At 42.5% G+C, this 22,991-nt stretch overlaps 1 protein-coding gene across 5 annotated transcripts in view; it reads right to left on the reverse strand.

Moving 5' to 3' along the window:
• SHQ1 (SHQ1, H/ACA ribonucleoprotein assembly factor) overlaps nt 1–22,991 on the reverse strand; it is a 107,178-nt gene that overhangs the window by 59,356 nt on the left and 24,831 nt on the right. For 4 of the 5 annotated variants that reach the window (XM_070738242.1, XM_070738243.1, XM_070738244.1 and 1 more), the window contains 5 exons: nt 21,279–21,391; nt 17,028–17,134; nt 3,672–3,826; nt 637–690; nt 315–438 (listed from right to left, as the gene is read on the reverse strand). In XM_070738242.1, the coding sequence (XP_070594343.1) occupies nt 315–438; nt 637–690; nt 3,672–3,826; nt 17,028–17,134; nt 21,279–21,391 (553 nt within the window). Of the gene's footprint in view, nt 1–314; nt 439–636; nt 691–3,671; nt 3,827–17,027; nt 17,135–21,278; nt 21,392–22,991 lie in introns of those variants that run through there. The other variant, XM_070738241.1, reaches the window with a different exon arrangement.

The raw sequence follows: 22,991 nt of genomic DNA on the forward strand, positions 1-22,991 counted from the left end.
TTTGATTATTTTGGAGTCCTTAAATTATTCTCATAACTTATTTATCAACAATACTAGTTCGATTGGAGCAACACAAAAATCACTGGTTATGCTACGACCGGCATGCTCCTGAGCAATTCCATCAACAGACTCACTCACCTACATCCAGCCTATAAACCCCTCAGAATCCAAATCGAGCACAAAACTAACCAGAGACAGAACTGACCCTCAACCAGCCCACACATGCCTCCCCCAACAAGCCCTATCTCTGATGTATCTAAAATATAGATGTAAGTTTCAACTCAAAACCATTTAGTCAAAACATATTATCTTACCTAATTTCAATATCATCATCGTATCATTCAAGGCTCGTATCACTAAACTGAAGTGTCTGTAAAGTGGGTAGCAGAGAACTCTTCTTCCAAAGGATATAAGGACTTCCGAAATGCTAGTAAAACTCTGCATGGAAGATTTAAAAACAAATGGTTATAAGAGATTTTTTAAAAAAATGTTTAGTTCAGTATTGGTTAAGACTAAGGATAAAAAATTATCTGTGAAATTTCAGAATATAACAATCATGCTTTTAAAGAAATTTCTACATTTCTACTCACATATCTAAAATGTATTTTCTTTAGAAAGTCTATATAATTATCTTACCTCCAACCAGCATAGAGTTGAGCTCAATTTTCTTATGTTCCATGGTGACTCAACCTTAAAGAGAAGGATATATAGCAGTGATTTTATTTATTGATTGATTGATTGATTGGACTTTTATGCCACCCCTCTCTGAGGAGCAATGACGAACCTTTTTTGGTTTGCGTGCCAAAAGGTTGTGTATGGGTATGCTAGCACATGTGCACGTGCCCACACCCCTTCCCTCTCCCCATGCATGTGCAACCCCCCCCATGTTACCCCCGCACATGTGCATCATTGAAGCCTGGGACGTGAAAAAACAACAAAACGGGCAAACCGGAAGTTCGGAAAAACAGATTTCTTGTTTGCCCGTTGTGCTATTTTTGCACTCCGGAGGGATCACGGAAGCTTTCCTCAAGCATCCTGAGGGTGAAACAGCCCTCCCCAAGGCCGAAAATAACTGACCATAGTGCGCATGTACACTGGAGCTGACATTGGGCAACGTCTTGCGTGCCCTCCGATATGGTTACGGGTGCCACCTGTGGCACGCATGCCATAGGTTTGCCATCATGGATATAGAGAAATCATTTATAACATAATTCTATAAACTGGGTTTAAGAAAAGATAACATTATCCGAGCCTACGGAGAGGGGTGGCATACAAATCTAATAAATTATTATTAATTAACCAATCCTAAGGATATGGTTATTGCTAAAATAAAGTGAAACATAATTTTGAATCATCTCCTTTGAGCTTGTTAGGTTTTCTGCTAAACAATTGGCTAAGACCAATTATCTTGAAGAGGATTTTACAGGACAAGGTTTTTTTTTTTTTAAAAAAATAAAATTAGAAAATAGAGGAATAGAGGAACAGACATTCCTAAATTTATTTAGCAATGTGATCTCGTATCCTTTTGGAAGAATTTTTAAAAATGTGAAAAGTTCAAAATCAATCAATTTCTTATCTACCATATTTATCCCCAAACTTTACTTTTATTTGGTTACTGAATGAAATGTCATAGAATTACAAGTGTTTTTAGCATTACTAAAGAATGTAGAGTACACAGTAAAAGCTGTGGAAACCACCCTATACAATAAGAAGTTGGAGTAAGCATTAATATCACTCTGGTAGAAAAGTCGGGTGAAGAACTCTGGGATAAAGAAATTTTGGAAGCCTATGATTGCATTTTCTTTTTTGTGTCTCGTGAAAAGCGAAGGGCTGTTGGAACTTCGAACGGACACTAAACAAACGATTGTAAGTCCGTTTGTGCGCACATATGTGCATACCTACACAAACGCACCTCACTTTAGCAATGCAAAGTATTGGCTTATCCTATGCGACTCCTCTCCACACAAACCAGCAGTGATAAATTCGATCTTTTACATGCTTGTGACAAGAGCTTAATGGGCAAATTATTTTTATAGATTCTTCCCCGGAGTCGGGACTACAAAGTTGGTAAGATTGAACATTTTGGAGAAGTAATCAAAGCTAAAAGTGAGTGCTCCAAATTATTTTTCTCCAAATAGGAAAAAGAAAATCAACCTGTGAAGGAATAGATCCTTCCTCAAGGATCTATTCCATTATTATTATTATTATTATTATTATTATTATTATTATTATTATTATTACTACTACTACTACTACTACTACTACTACTACTACTACTATAGTATAAGGGCAGATTAGATGGACCATGAGGTCTTTTTCTGCCGTCAGTCTTCTATGTTTCTATGACTATTATTATTAATTAGATTTGTATGCCGCCTCTCTCCGTAGACTAGATGCTATGGGAAAACTTGAGCCCCTTTCCTTCTAAGTTGAAAAACTACTTTACAGGTAGGGAGAATGGAATTGTAGGGGGAGGAAACCTGGGTAATATGCTCCATGTCGACCCTTTTATTATGTGAACAACATAAAATGGAATTCAATTATGCTTTGCAGGAGGGCTTCTCCTGGCATTTGTCTGGACAAGTCTCTATAGTTTTCTTGGCAAGATATTTTGGAAATGGTTTGCCATTGTCTGTTTCCTACATCAGAGACAGGGTGCCCAGCCCAAGGTTACCATCTTGCTTTGTGCCTAAGAATGGACTAGAACTCACAGTCTCCTGGTTTCTAACCTGTACTTTTACACCCGGTTAGACCAAACTGGTTCATTTATGCTTTCTTTTGCTTATTGAAGTAAAAGCTGAGAAGAAAAAAAATATTTATACTTCTGGAACTGTAATACATTTATAGTATCCTTCCCTTGAGGCAATGTTGCTCTACATACCTAATTCTCATTTCTAATCCAATCATTTTTATTTATCTTGTATATATTCTGAACTGTGAAGTCCATACTAAATGCATTGAATACAGGCGGTCTTTAATTTACAACCCTTCTATTAGTGACTGTTTGAAGTTAGAACGGCACTGAAAAATGTGAATTATAATTGGTTTTCACTCATGACTGTTGCAGCATCCCCATGGACACATGTTCAAAACTCAGGCATTGGCAAAAGGCATGTATTTATGACACTTGCAGTGACCTGGAGTCATGTGATCATCATTTATAACCTTCCCAGCCTGCTTCCAACAAGCAAAATCAATTAACTTTCTTAACAACTGCCTCACTTAAAAATGAAAATTTTTGGCTTAAGTGTGATAGTAAGTTGAGGTCTACCTGCAGTATTCTTGGCCTGGTCTGCTTGTTTCATTCAAAATGGAAGTCCTAGTTTATTTATATTAATGCCATCAACTGCTGTTCCTAAAATATGTCTATGCTTTTTCAACACATAGTCAAGCTGAATTTTCTCTCCAAATCCCCTCCTCCATTTTCTCTTCTGCTAAACTTACTTCAACATACCTGTCAGACCAAGATAAAATCTATTCATTTCCATTATTTCACATGGCAAGATACCTAGTGATAATACCCTGCAGTTTTGTACTTCAGCAAAGAACAAAGTCTAGTTTAAGAACTAAGCCTCCCAAATTACAGAGTAGCTCTCTATAGTTTTCATGATGGAGCCACTTAACTAAATACCATACTGTGAAGCAAGTGAAGAGAAGATAGACTAACTCACATTATTTTCTCCTTCAGTGGCACAGACCTCGTAGCAATATGCTAAAAGTATATCAATTAAGCTCAGATAGACTTGTTGGCTGGTTCTTTTATCAAGCAGGAATGTCCTGTTAGTGAATTTTCTTAACTGTTCTTTTTCATCTTCTGTAAAGGAAACTGAAAATAGGAATGTTACTTTAAGGCAGTGATTTTCAACCTTTTTTGAGCCGCGGCACATTTTTTACATTTACAAAATCCTGGGGCACACCACCAACCAAAATGACACCCTAAGACACTCTCCTCTCTTTTTCCATCCCTGTCTCCTCCCCACCCTTGTGTGTGTGTGTGTGTGTGTGTGTACACACTCTTGAACCATTTCCAAAAACAGGTGAGGGTTGGGGGTTTTTCTCTCTTATTCTTTGGGTGCTTTTTATCATATGCTTTAAATCAAGAGTCACTTCGCTCTCTCTTTTGTTTCTCTCTCTTTCCTCTCATTCTCTGTCTCAATCATTTTCTCATTTCTCTTTTTTCCTCCCCTTTTTGCTCATTTCTCTCTCTCTCCTTTCCTCTCCTTTTCTCTCTTCCTCTTTCTTGCTTTCTTTCTCTCTCTCTCTTGCCTTCTTTATCTCTCACTCTTGCTTTCTCTCTCTTTCTATCTTTTCTTTCTCTCTTGCTTTCTCTCTCTCACTCTCTTTCTTTCTCTCTTTCTCTCTCTCTCTCTCTTTCTCTCTCTCTTTCTCACTCACTCTCTCAGCAAAAAGTTGCGAGACCGGAATCTGAGCTTCCTTCTTCGCGGCACACCTGACCATGTCTCGCGGCACACTAGTGTGCCATGGCACACTGGTTGAAAAACACTGCTTTAAGGCACAGTATACACAGCCATTCTAAAATACATATAACCATACTTCAATTGACAAAAGATGGCATTGATAATCACCATCTCTAAATTCTATAACTATTCTTAACTTAAATGCTTGATTTTCCTCAGCACCTGCCCAATTATTCTTTCTCATTCAGAAATAAGTTAATATATTTATTCACTTTTCCTCTCAAAGGCACCCAAAGCACCTCTAAAAAGAGAAGGGAAAAGTCTTTCATAACCATAATAAAAAACACCTCTTTTCTTTTCAAAAATACATTTAAAAAAGTTACTTTAAAAAAGAAAAATAATTCAATTGAAAAGCAGTCTGGTGTTATTTTTATGCCATAATGCGTAATGTCTGAAAAAAGAATGTGGAATAGTTAAATATCCACAACAATTACCTCATATTTATATACAGTACTGGCTAAAATCATATAATACACTAATGTTATTACAATTTGTAATTTGTTTGGACTTAGCTTGGAATGATGCCTGAAGCCTGTACTTGTAGTTGGCTTGCTATATTTTATGACTTAATGTGTTGTGCAAAGCTAGGTAAGTGTAACTTATTGAAACAATTGTTAAACAAATGACAAAATAACATAATTAGGAATCCAGAAACTAAAAAAATTGCAATTACCCAATGTGTGTCATAGGAAACATGGTTTTAATTTAAAAGACAATTCTGGACCAGATGTAGCAACTGCATATGCAAATCCAATAGGAATCAGCCTATTTCTAATCTGCAAATAGTTTGCAGGATCCAATCTGGGTCAGTCACCTGCATCAAAAAGCTCTTTAGTTCTTCACTTTCTGCCATGCTATCATCATGTCTAAGGTTGTTTATATTTCTCCTGGCAATTAATCTGTATTCCAACTTTTGATTCATCTAGTCCTGACTTTCTCATGATCTGCTCTACATGTAAATTAAATAGGCAAGGCGACAGTATACAGCCTTGTCGGACTCCGTCCCCAATTTTGAACCAATCAGTAATTCCGTGAGAGACATTACTTCAAGATAAATCCCAGACTCATAAAACTATAGTACTGAATCATGGAACTTGAAACATTTACTTAACAATGTTGCTTTAGGGACTGAAGTAATTTGAACAAGTATCGAAATGATGAAATAAATAAACACCATTTTATAGATTGGAAGATATTGATAACTAATAATACAGCTCCTACATCAAAATAACAATGTGTAAATTTCAAAAACTGTGCAAATGCTCAGTCTTTGAAAATTAAGGAAATGTATAGTGTTGATTTCCAAGTCATACTTCAGTATACCTACACTCTCTACGTATAGGCTAGATTATATGCCATCAAGTTGGTGCAAACTCTTAGTGACTACAGATAGATCTTCTCCAGAAATTTCTGTCCCAACAAGACCCTTCAGATTTTCCATTGGTACACTCATGGATATTTTAATCAAATCCATTCACATTGTTTCTGGTCATCCTTCTTTTTCCTTACAAATTTCTTAAGGAAGCAGAGGCACCCCAAAGGCTTTAATCTCACATCATCATAAACTTCAGAATACTATCTGAAAAATAGCCAAATCTTCCTCAAAACCATGCTCAGTGATATCTGACTGAGAGGCCCATCAACTGGCACTGTATCATCATATGACTTTCCTGGTGACCAATATTTAAAATCAGGTCAAAGCCATCGAGTTGGAGACCACAAGCAGAATATTTCTGGAGGAATTCAGGAGGGGTTGGTGCATGAGAGGGAAAAATACTAGCTACAACAAATTCTTTCCAGAGGTTCAAGGTCATCTTTTTTTCAGCACCAGTGGAAGTTCAGGGGAGGATTGTGGACTTTGGGAGAACCAGAGTGGTCCACATGATGAACTTGTGGGGACCAGGGATGAATTTTAACCTGGGCAGAGAACTGTAGGAAAAATTAGTTTTGGCTTGCCCACAGTTGATACCGGCATGACTGTGTTAATAAATTGGAACTTGGAAGAAGGCCAGGGTTTGAATTCTGATTTATTTCTTGGATATTAATTGGAACACTGACACAATTCCAACTCTGTGTGTGTGTGTGTGTGTGTGTGTTTATTATTTAGAATATTGGTAGTAAATCCCAGGGAGATGGGAAAGATTAAATAATGATCTGCTTCTGAAATTTCTCTCCCACTCAAGCTTCCGGGGTTCTAAAATCTCTGACAAGAACATTTTGTGTGGGAAGAAAGGAAATAGTTTTGCTTCAGGTCCCATTTGTCTCCGTCACAGTATACAACTTGGTTTATTTTCTTGCTCCTTACTAAAGTCTGTGGCAATTTATTGTTGGTGTCATACAGAACCAAGTTATAGGTAGTATAAATGTCTTAGCTTAAGATACTGATCGTATCACAGCAATTCAGTAATAGAAGATCTTCAGAGTTTTGTCTTTACTACCACAATTCTGTAAGACATTGTCACTGAAGCAGCTGGTGATTTACATGGTTTATACCATCAAAAGTGACTGTTCACCTGACAGGTGAAAAAGTGATGCACAAATAAGACAGCTTTTGTGATCTCCTTGGGATTCTACACAGCGTAAGTGTCTGGTTTTAAAATCAACTGTTAAAATAAAACTTAAATAGGGTAACTGAATTAAGGGTTTACACATAGAATAAAACCCAAACTTGATCAAGTTATTCATATCATAGATTTTAGTACTGAATGAACCTAAAGTCAGTAATCCTTTGCTGATGGCAAGTTTCAATTACATATCCATCACACATCCAGATGCAATATCCCAGAGGTGGTTTATTAAGGTTGAGTGAAGCTTCAAATAGGTGCTTCACATTTATGAAGCTTTGAACAAAAGATGTTCTCAAAGGTGCTTCAAAAGTAAATGAGGTTCAATACCAATTTAAAGCAAACATTCTGGCACTCTACACTGGAGAGTATTCAATTGTTCTTCTTCTGCAGAGCTTTCCCAATGGGAAAAGATGAAGCTTTTCTCTCCTGCAGTGTTAAATCAGGAATCTTCCAGGCTGCACAGCTAACACTATCACTCAACAAAACCCCCAGCCAACTCTCTTTGTCTAGCCACATAACATATGACAGCCCACCAAATTCCAAAAGGTTTCATGTTGTGAAGATCCATTATTCAGCTGGATCTCTCAACCACTAGACAGCTGGAATGTGGTTGAAAATGTATTTCATATGCTGTTGTCCTCTCTCAATCATTCACCAAGGGTCAGAAGACAACCATCAAGAAATAATTGTTGCTAGTGCTGCAACTGCCTAGGTATGGAGAACCTTGGGATGCAACAAGGAGGCTCTAACTGCTTCCACTACACAATGGCACTAGTCACCACTACTGTGGTTCATCCTCCATACTGTGTATATATGGAGAAGATTTTAAGGAAGAACTTCCCTTATGTGCTTTCTTTATGAGTTTTCTTCCATAGCACTGCCTGCACAAACTGAAGTTGTACTAGACTCAATGGAGTATTTGTTGATCTTCCTGTACACCTTTAAGCCACCAGTATGCCATTACTTTAGGAAGAAAGATGATGGGAGTCAGCTCCTGTACTACTGGAGGTATGAGGTCACTCAAATTGTTTGTTGAAGTGAATTAAGTGGTCTCTTTGCCTCACCAAAGCAAGTATCGCCTAAGGCTGAGCCATCACCAAAAAGACCGTTGAACTTACCTGAACGGTCTTCTCGATGCACTGCAAGGAGAGTCCAAGATGGGTTATTCTTCAGTCTGATTGGTAGGGACTGAGTTTTAATTTAAATATTAATTACTGGGCAGGCACCGCCTCCCCCTTAGCCCTCCAGTCTAAAGTAAAGCGAAGGAGCAGTAAAGCAAAATACCATTTATTAAACAATTTAACTTCCAAACACTAACGGTAACTGGACAACTCAACCCCCCACAGTAGCCCTGGTCCCAGAGTCGGGAGGGTTTGGACTCTCCTTGCAGTGCATCGAGAAGACCGTTCAGGTAAGTTCAATGGTCTTTCTCCAATGCACTTGCAAGGAGAGTCCAAGATGGGATATGCCCAAGTTATGATCACAGGGAGGGACAAGACTGGACCAGGGGCTCCGAGAAGGAACAGACCCCTTGCAGTACCCTCCTCCCAAACGCTGCTTCTGCCGAAGCAAAGGAGTCAATCCGATAATGTTTGATAAAAGTTGATGGCGCTGCCCACATGGCTGCTCTACATATGTCCTCCAAAGAAGCCTGGGTTCTCCAGGCCGATGAAGTGGCCGCACTACGAGTCGAATGTCCTGTTATCCCCGGTGGAATTGGGGATCCTTTCGTCCTATATGCCTCTGAAATACATTCCCTCAACCAGCGGCTGATAGTTTGTGAGGACACCTTGGTGCCCATGGTCCTAGTGGAAAAGGACACAAACAGGGCTTCTGACGTCCTAACAGGCTGAGTCCTCCGAACGTAAATTTTTAGGGCTCGTCTCACGTCCACTTTATGCCACCTCAATTCAGAGGGGTGAGTCCCATGAGCACAGAAGTCTGGAAGTATGATATCCTGAGTCCTGTGAAAGGAAGTGTTTACTTTCGGTATAAACGCCGGGTCTAGTCTAAGGATTACTCTGTTTGGTTCAAACCGACAAAGGTCCGGTCTTGTTGACAAAGCAGCTATCTCAGAGACCCTCCTGGCTGAAGTGATTGCAACCAAGAAGGCGGTTTTAAGAGTCAGAAACCTTAATGAGATCTGATGTATGGGTTCAAAGGGAGGACCTGTCAACGCATGCAACACCACGGGAAGGTCCCAAGAAGGAAAACGATGTATCACCGGCGGTTTAAGATTGGCCGCTCCTTTCAGGAAGTCCCTGATCCAGGGATGTCTGGTAAGGGAACGGTAGCTGTCTGTCGAAATAATGGTGGCCAGAGCGGCGACATGACGACGCAATGTATTGGGGGCAAGGCCCTTCTCTAGGCCTGTCTGTAGAAAGGTTAAGACAACGTGCGGTGATGCCCTCTGAGGATCTATCTCCCGCTGTTCACAACAGTTGCAGAAAGCAGCCCAAGTGGCCTGGTAGACTGTCCTGGTAGATGGTCTGCGGGCTGCTTGTATAGTGTCAATGACCGTGTCTGGCAAAGCTTGGCGTTTTAGATGTTCCCGCTCAAGTGCCACACGGTTAGTTGCCACCACTGTGGCTCCGGGTGAGAAAAGGACCCCTGGGTGAGAGAGATCCGTTGGTCCGGGATTCTCCAGCTGGGCGACATCGATAGTTGTACCAGGTCCGCGAACCAGGTGCGACGGGGCCAATACGGGGCTATCAGCAGAACCTCTGCTCTCTCTTCCAGGATCTTCCGTATCACCCTGGGAAGAATGAATAGAGGCGGGAACGCATATAGAAGACCCCAAGGCCATCGAAGGGTTAGAGCATCCACTCCTTCTGCACCCAGGGACGGATAGCGAGCAAAGAAACGGGGAAGTTGGGTGTTGAGGTTGGTTGCAAACAAGTCCATCACCGGATCCCCAAATCTCCTCACCGCCTCCTGGAAAATCTCGGGGTCCAGCCGCCATTCGCCCGGGTCGAGTGTCTGACGGCTGAGCCAGTCCGCCCACACATTCTCCACTCCCGAGATGTGTTCCGCTGACAGCGAGGCTAGATTCGCCTCTGCCCATCTGAGAAGTGATGTCGATTCCTTCATCAGCCTCCTTGACCGTGTTCCCCCCTGTCGGTTGATGTGGGAACGCGTGGAGACGTTGTCGGTCAGGATACGTACATGATGACCCCGTACCAGATGAGCAAGGCTGTGGAGGGCCAATGAAACAGCCTTCAGTTCTAGGAAATTTATATTGATCTCTTGCAGGTCCTGAGGATCCCAGAGCCCCTGAACCATGTGTGAGGAAAGGTGTGCTCCCCACCCTGTCAAACTGGCGTCCGTTGTTATTGTAATAAAGTCCATGTCCAGGAATATGGAGCCCCTGGTCAGCGAAGGGGACCTCCACCATTGTAGAGAGTTGCATACCCTGGCACTGAGGGGGACTCTCCTGTGAGAGTGGCTGGTCTTCTGTCTCTGATATGGCAGCAGGAACCATTGGAGCGGGCGTAGATGGTGTCTTGCCCATGGCACTATATCGATACATGAGACTAGAGTTCCTAAGACTTTTGACAGCTGGGCAAGACTGGGGTATTGTTGAGGCCCCAGTTCCCCTATCAGATTCCTGATTGTTCTCTGTCTTTCCTGGGACAGAAAAACCATGCCTAGGCTGGAGTTTATAGTGGTGCCCAGGTGGGCAAGGCGAGTTGTAGGTGTTAAGTGGCTTTTTTCCCAGTTGATTGTAAAGCCATGGTCCTGTAGTGTCTGAATTGTCAGCTGCGAGTCTCTGTGTGCCTGCTCCCTGGTTCTTGACAAAATGACGATATCGTCGAGGTACGCCATCATGCGTACCGACTGGCGTCTGAGACTGGCCGTGAGGACGTCCAGTAATTTTGTGAATGTCCTGGGAGCGGAAGAAAGTCTAAAGGGCATCGCCTTGTACTGGAAATGGGCGCCGTTTAAACAGAATCTCAGGAACTGCCTGTGATGTGGAAAGATGGGTACGTGAAGGTAGGCCTCCTTCAAATCTATAGATGTCATAAAATCGTTCTGCCTTATGGAAGCCAGGATGGATTTTAGTGAATGCATTTTGAATCTCCTGTATCTTAGGTAGAGATTCAACTGCCGAAGATTGAGGATCATTCGGACTCCTCCCGAGGACTTTGGCACGAGAAAAATTGCCGAGTAAAATCCTTTGCCTTGATGGGCTAGGGGTACCTCTTCTATAGCCCCTATCTCTAAAAGGTGAGACACCTCTCGGTATAGGAGCTTTCTCTTTTGCAGGTCTGACGGGATACGGCAAGGTAGGAAACGTTGGGGGGGAGGTCGAAGGAACTCGATCCTCAGGCCCTGGGAAACCGTAGATGTCGCCCATGCGTCTGAGGACGTGGCTTCCCAGATGCCCGGGAAATGCAGCAGCCTGCCGCCTAGGGGGGCATTGCCCGGAAAGTCACTTGTTTTTCCTGAAGCCCCTGTTGGCTCCTCTGAAGGGGCGGCAACCCTGGTACGACCTACTTCGGTCCGTCTGGTAGGTCCTGTTTGACCTGAAGGATCCCTGGTTGAAGGAACCCTGGAAGTATGGCCTCGTCGTCTGGGAGTTGCTCGAGGAGGGCTCTGCTCGAAAGGGTTGTCGCCGCTGATAGGGGGTGAAACGCCTATCCTGCCGTCTGCTAGCCCTGGGCATCACCTTTCTTTTGTCCTTGTCCTCGGACATCATCTAGGACCTCCCCGAATAGCTTCTTTCCCTTGAACGAGGAGGAGGCTAGACTCCATTTTGATTTGACATCCGCCTGCCAGTTGCGAAGCCAAATGAGTCTGCACGAGGCCACAGAAGAAGCCATTGCTCGTGATGCGAACTTTGCGGCATTGACTGTGGCATCCGCTGAAAACTCCGTGGCCGCCAACAATTTGTTGAGGTCCTGATGAAGTCTTCCGTCCTCTGGATCAGCTCTGGCCTGGATTTCTTGAATCCAGAGGATCATGGCCCTGTTGAAAAACGAGGCCGCCGAAGCAGCTCACACGGCCCAGGCCGCCATCTGGTGGGTCCTGCGAACCACGTTCTCCGCCCTTTTGTCCTCAGCCTTCAGACCTTCCTGTGACTCAGACGGTACGAGGGCATTAGACACCAGGCTCGTTACAGGCTTATCTACAGATGGGAATTCTAGCAGCTCCTCCATCTGTTGGTCAAAGGTGTAAAATCTGCGGTCAAGATTGGAGGGCCCCTGGGCTGCCGCCGGGTTTTCCCATGGGCGTTGAATGGTGTCCAGGAACAGGTGGGAAGATGGGATGTTCACTGTCTCCTGTTTGGGGAAGACAAACAGACCTCCTGTTGGCTGAGATGCCTCAGAGGGCACCGCCTGACCGCTCTCTCCAGCCTGATCGATGGTCAGTTTTGCCTTATTCAGGAGCACCTTGAAGAGGGAGGATTTAAACAGGTCCGTGAAGCTGGGCTGTTCTGGTGGCTGGTCATCTCCAGACAGGTCATCCTCAGCGGCGCTGAAGTCATCTCTGTAGGAATCCTCCTCATCCATGGATCCCATCAAGGACTGCGTAGCAGGAGCCGTCCAGGGGTCTCTAGACCTCGTTGGAGGGAGTCCTACTGGAACCTGCTGGTGCTGTTGTGCCCCCGTGGCCATGCCCTGGTTATATGTGTTAGTGATCAGGTCCTGAAGGGCCTGGGGCATGCTCTGCCAAGAATCCTGGGGATTGCGAAGGCCTGCAGAAGTAGGGGTGAAAGTGGCTGTCTGCGCGTATTGCAAGGATTGAGAGGGAGGGTAGCTGGGAGGCCACCCTGCAGCTTGTCTCCCCAGGCCATAGGGTTCGGCCCTGGGTGGTGGCCGGGTCTGGGCCCCTCTCTCTGGGGACCAATTCCTCTCTGAGGCTGAGGTCGCTACCCCCGGGTAGAACATAGGGGGGGATATAGAGGGATTGGTAGTCAATTGCTGGTTGGGAGGCAAAGCCGGCCCCGTTGCTCTCTGCGAGGCCTCCAGCTGTTTTTCAAGCGCTCTGATGCGCTTCTCTGCATCCCTCAATGAGGAGCCCTGGGCAGATTTTGCCTTAGAGGCCTTTTCTTTGGGGGTGCTAGGCTTGGTAGCGGTGGCCTCTTCCCCAACTGGTGCTGCCTGGTCTGCCATGCCAAGAATAGCAACTCACGATCACAGTTTAGTGCCTGGAAAACTGTTGCGTTGTCCACAGAGCTCCTTACTACCGCAGCCAGCCTCCAAGAAACGAAAGTGCAATGAGGGAATGAATCCCCCTCTGCGCCTGCGCGACTTCCTTGCCGGTCTCAAAGGAGGCTGTGCCTGAGCAGTTCCGAGCCGGCGACCTCACCAACATGGCCGCCGGCTGGTTCCCATAGCGACGGGACCTGATTGGGCGCAAGAGGCGGCTGCCGGGTGCCTCCGGACCATCCCAAGATGGCCGCCGATCGTTGCCGCGGCGACCCCACCAAAATGGCTGCCGGCCGGTTTCCCTGGCAACCGATTGTTACTTTTGGAGGCGGGCGGGAAGCCGACGATTCCCGCCCTCTGTGATCGGCCTTGCAATGGCCTCAATTCTCTCTAGGGAGCCGATCCGCTGCTGCGAGCCGAGCGAACTGAGGACGCGGATCGGCTCTCGTCTGCCTTCGTTGGGGGGGGCAACGGCCTCCCTCGTGGGCCGCTGGTGAGAAGCGCTCTTCTTGGCCCTGTGGTATATTCGCCAGGGGAGGGACGGACCCTCTGAGGCGTCAACCACCTCCTCGTCCTCCGGGAGCCACCGCGGAGGTAGGCTACCCAGGCGCTCACTCCCGAACCCACGATGGCAGCTCTGCAGAGTCTTCTCTGTCTGTGTGGGTTTAAGCAGGGAGGAGCTGCAGGCAACTGGGTTAAACCCGCGGGAGGTTTTGAACCCAGGCCCGCCCGAGGCAAGATTCCCCCAGCTGCACCTAAAAGAAAAAGGAAAGGAGAAAAAAAGGAATTAGTATAACACAAAGATAAGCAATAAAAAACAATAACTATACAAGAGAAGTAACTCAGGAGTCCCTTTACTGCGACTGAGTTTTTTAGACTGGAGGGCTAAGGGGGAGGCGGTGCCTGCCTAGTAATTAATATTTAAATTAAAACTCAGTCCCTACCAATCAGACTGAAGAATAACCCATCTTGGACTCTCCTTGAAAGTGCATTGGAGAATGAATATACATCTTTTAGCACAAAAAAAAAAACTTCAGAGGATCCAAAAGCCAAGCTGCCCACTCTGTTTAAAGGACTAAATTTAGGCAGTCCAGAGATTTTAAACTTCTGAATATGCAAATTAGCATATGCAATGCAATTATCTCTGCATTTTGTAGAAGATTTTTAATACTGAAAATGAATAAAAATGACAACGGTCTGCTCTTAAATTATGTTCACTTGTACTTTTTTAAAAAACATCTCAACGTAAGATTTCTGGCAGAATCTAAAAGGAATTCCAGTTTCAATTGTTTCATTGTGAAACTAATCATATTTCAGCAGAAAAACCTCCAAAAACATTTCAAGCAATTTGCTTAAAGTTTTTTCAAGGTTTTTTTTTACATAATTATGGATATAATCTGTTTTTTGCTTTTCCTAAAAAAATATTTATCCCATATTATGTTTGTAATAACATGTAAGATCATCTAAGGGCATGGGGTGAGGTATCATCAGTATGCGCATGATACCCAGTTGTACATCTCCACCCCATGTCCAGTCAATGAAGCAGTGGATGTGACGTGCCGGTGCCTGGAGGCTGTTGAGGTCTGCATGGGTGTCAACAGACTCAAACTCAACCCGGATAAGACGGAGTGGCTATGGGTTTTACCTCCCAAGGACAATTCCATCTGTCCGTCCATCACCCTGGGGGGGGGGAAATCACTGACCCCCTCAGAGAGGGTCCACAACTTGGGCGTCCTCCTCGATCCACAGCTCACATTAGAGAAACATCTTTCAGCTGTGGCGAGGGGGGCGTTTGCCCAGGTTCGCCTGGTGCACCAGTTGCGGCCCTATTTGGACCGGGAGTCACTGCTCACAGTCACTCATGCCCTCATCACCTCGAGGTTCGACTACTGTAACGCTCTCTACATGGGGCTACCTTTGAAGAGTGTTCGGAAACTTCAGATCGTGCAGAATGCAGCTGCATGAGCAATCATGGGCTTCCCTAAATATGCCCATGTTACACCAACACTCCGAAGTCTGCATTGGTTGCTGATCAGTTTCCGGTCACAATTCAAAGTGTTGGTTATGACCTATAAAGCCCTTCATGGCATCGGACCAGAATATCTCTGGGACCGTCTTCTGCTGCATGAATCCCAGCGACCAGTTAGGTCCCACAGAGTGGGCCTTCTCCGGGTCCCATCAACTAAACAATGTCGTTTGGTGGGGCCAAGGGGAGAGCTTTCTCTGTGGCGGCCCCGGCCCCCTGGAACCAACTCCCCACAGAGATCATAATTGCCCCCATCCTCCTCGCCTTTCGTAAGCTCTTTAAAACCCACCTCTGTCATCAGGCATGGGGGAATTGAGATATACCTTCCCCCTAGGCCTATACAATTTATGCATGGTATGTTTGCATGTATGTTTGGTTTTTAATAAGGGTTTTTAGTAATTCAAATATTAGATTTGTTATATGCTGTTTCTATTATTGTTGTTAGCCGCCCCGAGTCTACGGAGAGGGGCAGCATACAAATCAGCACACTGCACCACCACAGAGAGAGATGCAACATATCTCTTCTGGATCATGCTGTTCCAGGAGTGGTCCATTGGTTTTCTGAATTATCAATCCTCTGAACCAGCAATTATTTGTTCAAACATGATGTTCTGGATGAAACAGAGTTGTTTAGGTTGAATAGCCCTGGAATTCCAGAATACTGTATGATCAGTCCCCCACAAATAGTCAGATTGGGTCCAGAGTAGGTATGGAATAATAGATTTTACCCAAATCTATTAGATACAACTGTTTACTGTATATGTTCTGATCCACTGTAATTTTTCCTCAGATTACAATGGTGACATGGATGCAAATGTTTAGTCCTGACTTGTTTGTCTCTTACTTCCCTCAGCCTTTTGTAACTTGAGGGAACCTATGCTTTGCTCAAGAGCAACTAAATCCACCCAGTAACATTTGGAGAGTATCTATGCTAGATCCACTCCAAATCTAGAAATCTGAGATGATTTTGAATTGGTGAAAACAATTAGTGGGGCTTTTTTGTGATGTTGGGAAGAGAAAAATGAGGGGAGGGGAGCGAGTAAAAGGGGGATTCAAGAAAGATAATAAAAGATATCCATCAATTCATAATGTAGATCATTTTCTTAATTTTTATAGACCAATAATGAGTGATATTTGGTTATCAAATATCGAGTCTACGGAGAGGGGCGGCATACAAATCTAATAAATAAATAAATAAATAAATAAATAAATAAATAAATAAATAAATAAATAAATAAATAAATAAATAAATAAATAAAATAAATAAAATAAAATAAATAAAATAAATAAATAAAATAAATAAAATAAAATAAATAAATAAAATAAATAAGTAAAATAAAATAAATAAAATAAATAAAATAAATAAAATAAATAAAATAAATAAATAAATATCAAGGGCCATGGCTTTGCTTTCAACCTTCTTGAGAACTCACAGGAAAAACAAAAGCGTGCCTCTGTTGATCCCTTAATTTTGAAGGGGAAAAAACCCAAGAACAGTGCCAAAATTCACCCATTTCTCTATCAAAAATCATCTATGTGATCATAGGATGCTTGGAATCAGAAATACATGGAGGGAGGAACAGGGACTGCATGCAGTCCACTTACTATTCATCCATTACAGATATATAAATATCAGAAAAGCTCAAATATTGTCTAGTAATATTTCCAGCCGTTAGAAAAAACAAACTGCGTTGAGTTCCTTTTACAACAGTGGGAGACCTATTATGTCAAGTAGCACAGACAAGAGGGATTTATATAAGCTGTAGAAATACAATCCTACCAAGTGAGGATTGATTGTACTTACTCCATGAAGTGCTTTCTTGAGCATTCATCATCAACTCGTAGGCGTTAACCCACCAGGGCTTATAGTTCAACAGACGGTGAATAGCTTCATCTTCAAAAAGATCAGCTCTGGAAAGATAGAAAAGCTTATGAATATGATAAGCTTTTGATATGAGGAATATACATATGTACCATAGTAATCCTACAGTAATCTTACAGACATCTCAGCCACCTACATCAGCTTTAGACTCTTAAAGAGTACAACTTCAATACAAACTGGGAGTTTAGGATATTAACCTAAGTATTAGAAAGATTTAAAATTCTCATAACTTTGGTGCCCTTAAAAGTGTAGCTGACTTGGTATACTTCAATATATGTATCGGGTTGAAATACAGCAGGTTCTGACAGTTTTTGGGGAACCAGTAGCAGAAATTTTGAGTAGTTCGGAGAACTGGGAAATACCATCTCTGGATGGCCCCAATATTAGTTCATGATCAAGAAAAAATAGAATTAGTTTTGTTTTAAACAACCCGTTTTGAGAAAGCAGCCTACAGAATATTAAAGAACACAGCAGATAAATTATATTGGGAAACATACATACACATGTAGGTGTCTACATGTGTATGTCCTCATGTTCACGTAGCCTCAATCTCGCATACCAAGATCTCTGAAATGTCCTGTTGCATTTTTTTCACTGAAATTTATGTGATCTATTACATAATGCAATAAACAATGCATCATTTTATTCTCTTGAAAAGTTAATGCAAATCTATGTTTTTTTTTTCAGGGTTATGAAGTGTTGCATCTACAATGGAGATTATTTTATTTTATTTTAAATGGTCTGGAAAGCTTCCAAGTGAGGTGCTAGCATACAGCCATCTGCCTTTCTTACTCTACAAAATATTTTACTGGCCCACCTGAGGTTTTACGTCAGTATTTGGAGCTTGTCATGTAAGTCTCAGTATTGTAACAGCACAAACATCTAACTAAATCAATTCATGCTAATCAAGCAGGGTTACTTCATCACAGAGAAGGAAGGGGGTAAGGCAAAAATGTTAATTAGACTTATAGCTTTTGATTGTGCAAAGGTAGATCCTGCTGTAGTTATTTCATTAGGAATAGCAAAAACTTTTAAATTAAATTAAGGAAAAATTTTGTTTCCTTTTTTTTAGTAATTCTTAAAGTAGATTAAATTTGTCTTCAAAGTTGCAGAAGAGAACTAGAGGGATTTTGTTTATCAGTTATTTATTGGACCAGGATTCTCTCTCCCCTCCCCCTTCCCCTTTAATTTGAAATGTCAAGATACATACATGGCCAAAAAACCTCCACTTTCTCCCAAATAATCCCAATTTCACAATTCTGGACTCCCATCTTCTGCAAAGAGGGATTCTGGGCAGTATACGATAAAATTTTAAAATATAAAACAGTATATATTTTTTATCCCAGATTGGATTCTGCAACATTATTTTGGGACACATACGTTTGCCTCCCTTCATAAAACAATGTATGTAAAAGTTAAAAAAAAATAGAAGGAGCAACAGTGATTAAGTACTATGAAGATTAGTTCCAAGAGAGGGTTTGTGGGGGAATATCCAGCCCCATTGCTGTGTGTTCCTCTGGGCTCCCCACGCGAGGCAGCACAGCCATCCTTTAACTCCTTTTGCAAGGCCAGGAAAGAGGGGGGGCAGTGGTGGATTCTTACTGGTGCGGTCCTGAGCGCTTGCATCGGCAGGAGCCCACTGATGATACAATGTTTGGCTATTTTTTCCCCGACATCTCCATGTCGGAAGAAGCTCTCCTGCCTGCCCTTGTCTTAATGCCGACCTTTATTCTTTATTCTTCCTCTGTAGCACAACTGAGTGTTTAGGCTTGTAATGTGGCCCTGAGCATGTGGGGAAGTGAAATCATGCAGTGGAACGCATGCACAGCAAAATTATAACAAAATTGGTCCCACAGAGTGGGTCTTCTCCGGGTCCCGTCAACTAAACAATCCCGCTTGGCGGGACCCAGGGGAAGAGCCTTCTCTGTGGCGGCCCCGGCCCTCTGGAACCAACTCCCCCCAGAGATTAGAATTGCCCCCACCCTCCTTGCCTTTCGTAAGCTACTTAAAACCCACCTCTGCCGCCAGGCATGGGGGAATTGAGATACTCTTTCCCCTAGGCCTCTACAATTTTATGCATGGTATGTCTGTATGTATGTTTGGTTTTTTATATTAATGGGTTTTTAATCATTTTTAGTATTGGATTATTATTGTACACTGTTTTATTATTGCTGTTAGCCGCCCCGAGTCTCCGGAGAGGGGCGGCATACAAATCCAATCAATCAATCAATAAAATTCAACTGCAACCTGCCCCTAGGTGGGTGGCTGCCTCACCTCCAGGGGAAGAAGATTCCACACAATGGGGCTAATGACAGAGAAGCTTTCTCTCTAGACATTGAATTTTGAAGAAATAGGTTGAAATGGACAGAAATAAACGGTATTCACCAGTCTTTATTCTGCAGTTTCACAGAGCGGGCACTTTGCTTTTGATGTATGAATCAACATACTCATAGTAAAATAAATGAAAATAGCATGCACTTGACTATTGGTACATCTTTGAAGGTAAAAAAACATGTACGGATTTTAGTGATCTCTCAAACTGGGGAGAATAGGAAGGAAGTAGTAGCTGAGCATGGTAAAGGCAAAGGATATAAAACCAATGCAGAGAGCACAGGAAATGGCCTTAAGGGATGGGGGGAAGAGCTTCCGCCAAGAGAACAGTCAGATAAAAAGAGGGCTAAGCCCAAAGCTGCAATAGAATTTGAATAATTGATTGTTTCTTCATTGCTTAGTTCAGTGATTTTCAACCTTTTTTGAACCGTAGCACATTTTCTACATTTACAAAATCCTGGGGCACACCACCAACCAAAATGACACAAAACGACACTCTAAGACACTCTCCCCTCTTTTTCCATCCCTGTCTTCTCCCCCTCTTGTGTGTGTGTGTGTGTGTATACATACTCTTGAACCATTTCCAAAAACAGGTGAGGGCTGGGGGGGGGGGTTTCTCTTATTTTTTGGGTGCTTTTTATCATATGCTTTAAATCAAGAGTCACTTCTCTCTCTCTCTTTTGTTTCTCTCTCTTTCCTCTCATTCTCTGTCTCAATCGTTTTCTCATTTCTCTTTTTTCCTCCCCTTTTTGCTCATTTCTCTCTCTCTCTCTCCCTTCCTCTACTTTTCTCTCTCTCTTGCTTTCTTTCTATCTTTTTCTCTCTCTCTTGCTTTCTCTCTTTCTCTCTCTTGATTTCTCTCTCTCTTTAGCACTTGCTTTCTCTCTCACTCTTTCTTTCTCTCTCTCTCTCACTCTCTTTCTCTCTCTCTCTCTCAGCAAAAAGTTGTGAGACCAGAACCTGAGCTTCCTTCTTCGCGGCACACCTGACCATGTCTCGCGGCACACTAGTGTGCCACGGCACACTGGTTGAAAAACACTGGCTTATTTGACCCCTATGACCATCGTTAAGTGTTGTACCACATGATTCTTGACAAATGTATCTTTTTCTTTTATGTATGCTGAGAGCATATGCACCAAGACAAATTCCTTGTGTGTCCAATCACACTTGGCCAATAAAATTCTATTCTGTTCTGTTCTATAAATGCCTTAGACAAGACCAACCCTAGTTCTCCCAAAGATAGAGGGATGGAAGGGGAAAAGGCATTTAGACTTGCCAGATTCTTTTATTTTGGCATTCGGGGGGGGGGGGGGGGGGGGGGCTGTTCTTGTGTCTAATTGTCTTGGTGTGGAGTACTCTATAGCATTGTTTTGAGGGCAGGAGTAAGGGGTGGGCTACTGCCTAGACAGGGAGGAATGCAGTGGGGTAGCAAAAATGGAGCTCCACCCCAGAGCACTCAATTTGCACTGAAAGATGTTGAAAGAAAATGCAGGGCTTCCTGCATAAGCCACGCCCACAGTGTGGTAGTAAAAATTTTGGTAGCCCTTCACTAGCAGGAGTTGAAATAATTTATGTCCTCGTTATGTCCAGGAGACAAGGACATAGTTTGTTTCAACTCCTATCCTCAAATCGGCCAACATAAATACAATTAATAAAAACCTGTTTTGGGATATGTTAATTTGTTTAAATGTGAACTGAGGTGGGAAAGACCAGATGAAAGAGTAGGAAAACTAAGAAGGGCAATGAATGTCAATGGAAAAGGTTAAGAAGGATTTAAATCCATTTGCACAGTACAGTGGCCCTAAATATTTATTGCCAGAATACATAAGCAGGGATACATACAGGTAATGATCAGGATCAAATTTAGCAGCTTCTGCTGCAAGTCGTTTTTCTCTGCGTTCAGATGCAGGTGTTATGTCTGGATTTTTAACATCAACAACTTCATTAAGTTCATCCTGTAAGGAAAAGAACAAACCAATTAAGAATCACTGGCTAAAAAAAAAGCAAAACATACATTGCTTAGAGTTTAGAAAGTTGTACATGAAGATAATAAAAATGCTTTGAAGGCAGCTGTGGGCTACGAGCCGGAATGCTAAATTGTGTTCACCGCCGCGGCTTGAGCATGGAGCCACAGGTAAAACCTCACCGAAACACGGGTGCAATTTTGCTACCTCCACAGGTGTAGTAGTAAAATCGTGCTGGTCCCGCAAGAACTTACGAGCTGCGATGGCGAGCGTAATTTAGCATTCTGGCTCGTAGCCCATCGCTGTTTGAAGGTATCATAAAGAATTCTTCATGAAAAGCAAATATTCTAAAACACAAAGAACTGAAAGATAGCAAGAATACACTTTCATCAATCAGCTGTACTCTTCATGCAACAAGAACCTTCCAAATAGTCCTGGGAGATCACACTCAATCACTGCATGATCAATATATTAGCCTCCTATTCCAAGTGGATATATTATTTTCCATGCCTCACTAACCCTGGATTAGGATATGTTATTCTATTTTAATGGATACATATACATATAACTATTATTTTAAATTAGATCATAAACAGAGCACTCTTCCTCGTGTGACTGATAAGGGAGAATAAACCAGAGTACTTTTTAAAATTTAAAACCTGGATGTTAAATTGTGAATAGACTAATACTTTACTAAACTTTACCACTATTTTTTATTGTTCTGTATCTATTTGTATTTTTATTTATATTGTAAACTGCCCGGAATCCTTCGGGATTGGGTAGCACAGAAGTCAAATAAGTAAATAAATAAACAAGAATTTATTAAATAAGCCACAATTGCAAATGCTAAGTTGTAAATAGATAGGTCGTGACACCTATAAAGATTTAATGTGTTACTTGATTTTAACATCTGTACTTTTTTTTAATCACAGAAAGGGACACACTGATGCAAAGGAAAGCAACAATCTCTAATATCATCATTAATTCAAATGATTCAAGATCTCAGATGGCCATAGGCATTTTTACAAAAAACCCCAGAGAGCAGAGAGAATCAATGCTAGTAAGAAACACCCAGAAAACTATAGAACAGTAGAGAGAAACCTCATTGTTTTCTCTTATGATTGGCACACAAGGAATAACCTTTGCTGGAAAAGGGCAAGCTTACCCCAAGGGGCCTATATGGTGATAGTCCATTTAAAATTCCAAATAAAAACATTTTAATCTGTTATGTAATGATAATAGAACTATCCACTTAGGGAAGGATTTAGAGGGTGGTTGGGAAGTAGGGAGGAAGGAGAAGAAGGGGAGAGAATGGAGAAAGAGTAGAAAGAAGGAGGAAGGAGAAGGGAATGGTAGTAGAAGGAGGGAGAAGGAGTACGAAAGTAGGTAGTAGAGGCAGAATAGCCGCCTGAGGTAAAACGAGGGAAGTGGAGAGAAGAAAGTTAGATCCAGATGAAATAATATAAAGCAAACCTGGAATGTGATCTAGTTTATTGTATTTGGATAATGATTCATGTGTATTAAAACCCTGCTGTTTTGTTCGGGTCGTATGTGACCCGAAGCCAAGTTTGAGTCCCTGTAAAAAAATTTC

Source organism: Erythrolamprus reginae, chromosome 2 (genome assembly GCF_031021105.1).
Source record: "Erythrolamprus reginae isolate rEryReg1 chromosome 2, rEryReg1.hap1, whole genome shotgun sequence".
In the NCBI taxonomy this organism is placed as follows: Eukaryota; Metazoa; Chordata; class Lepidosauria; order Squamata; family Dipsadidae; genus Erythrolamprus; species Erythrolamprus reginae.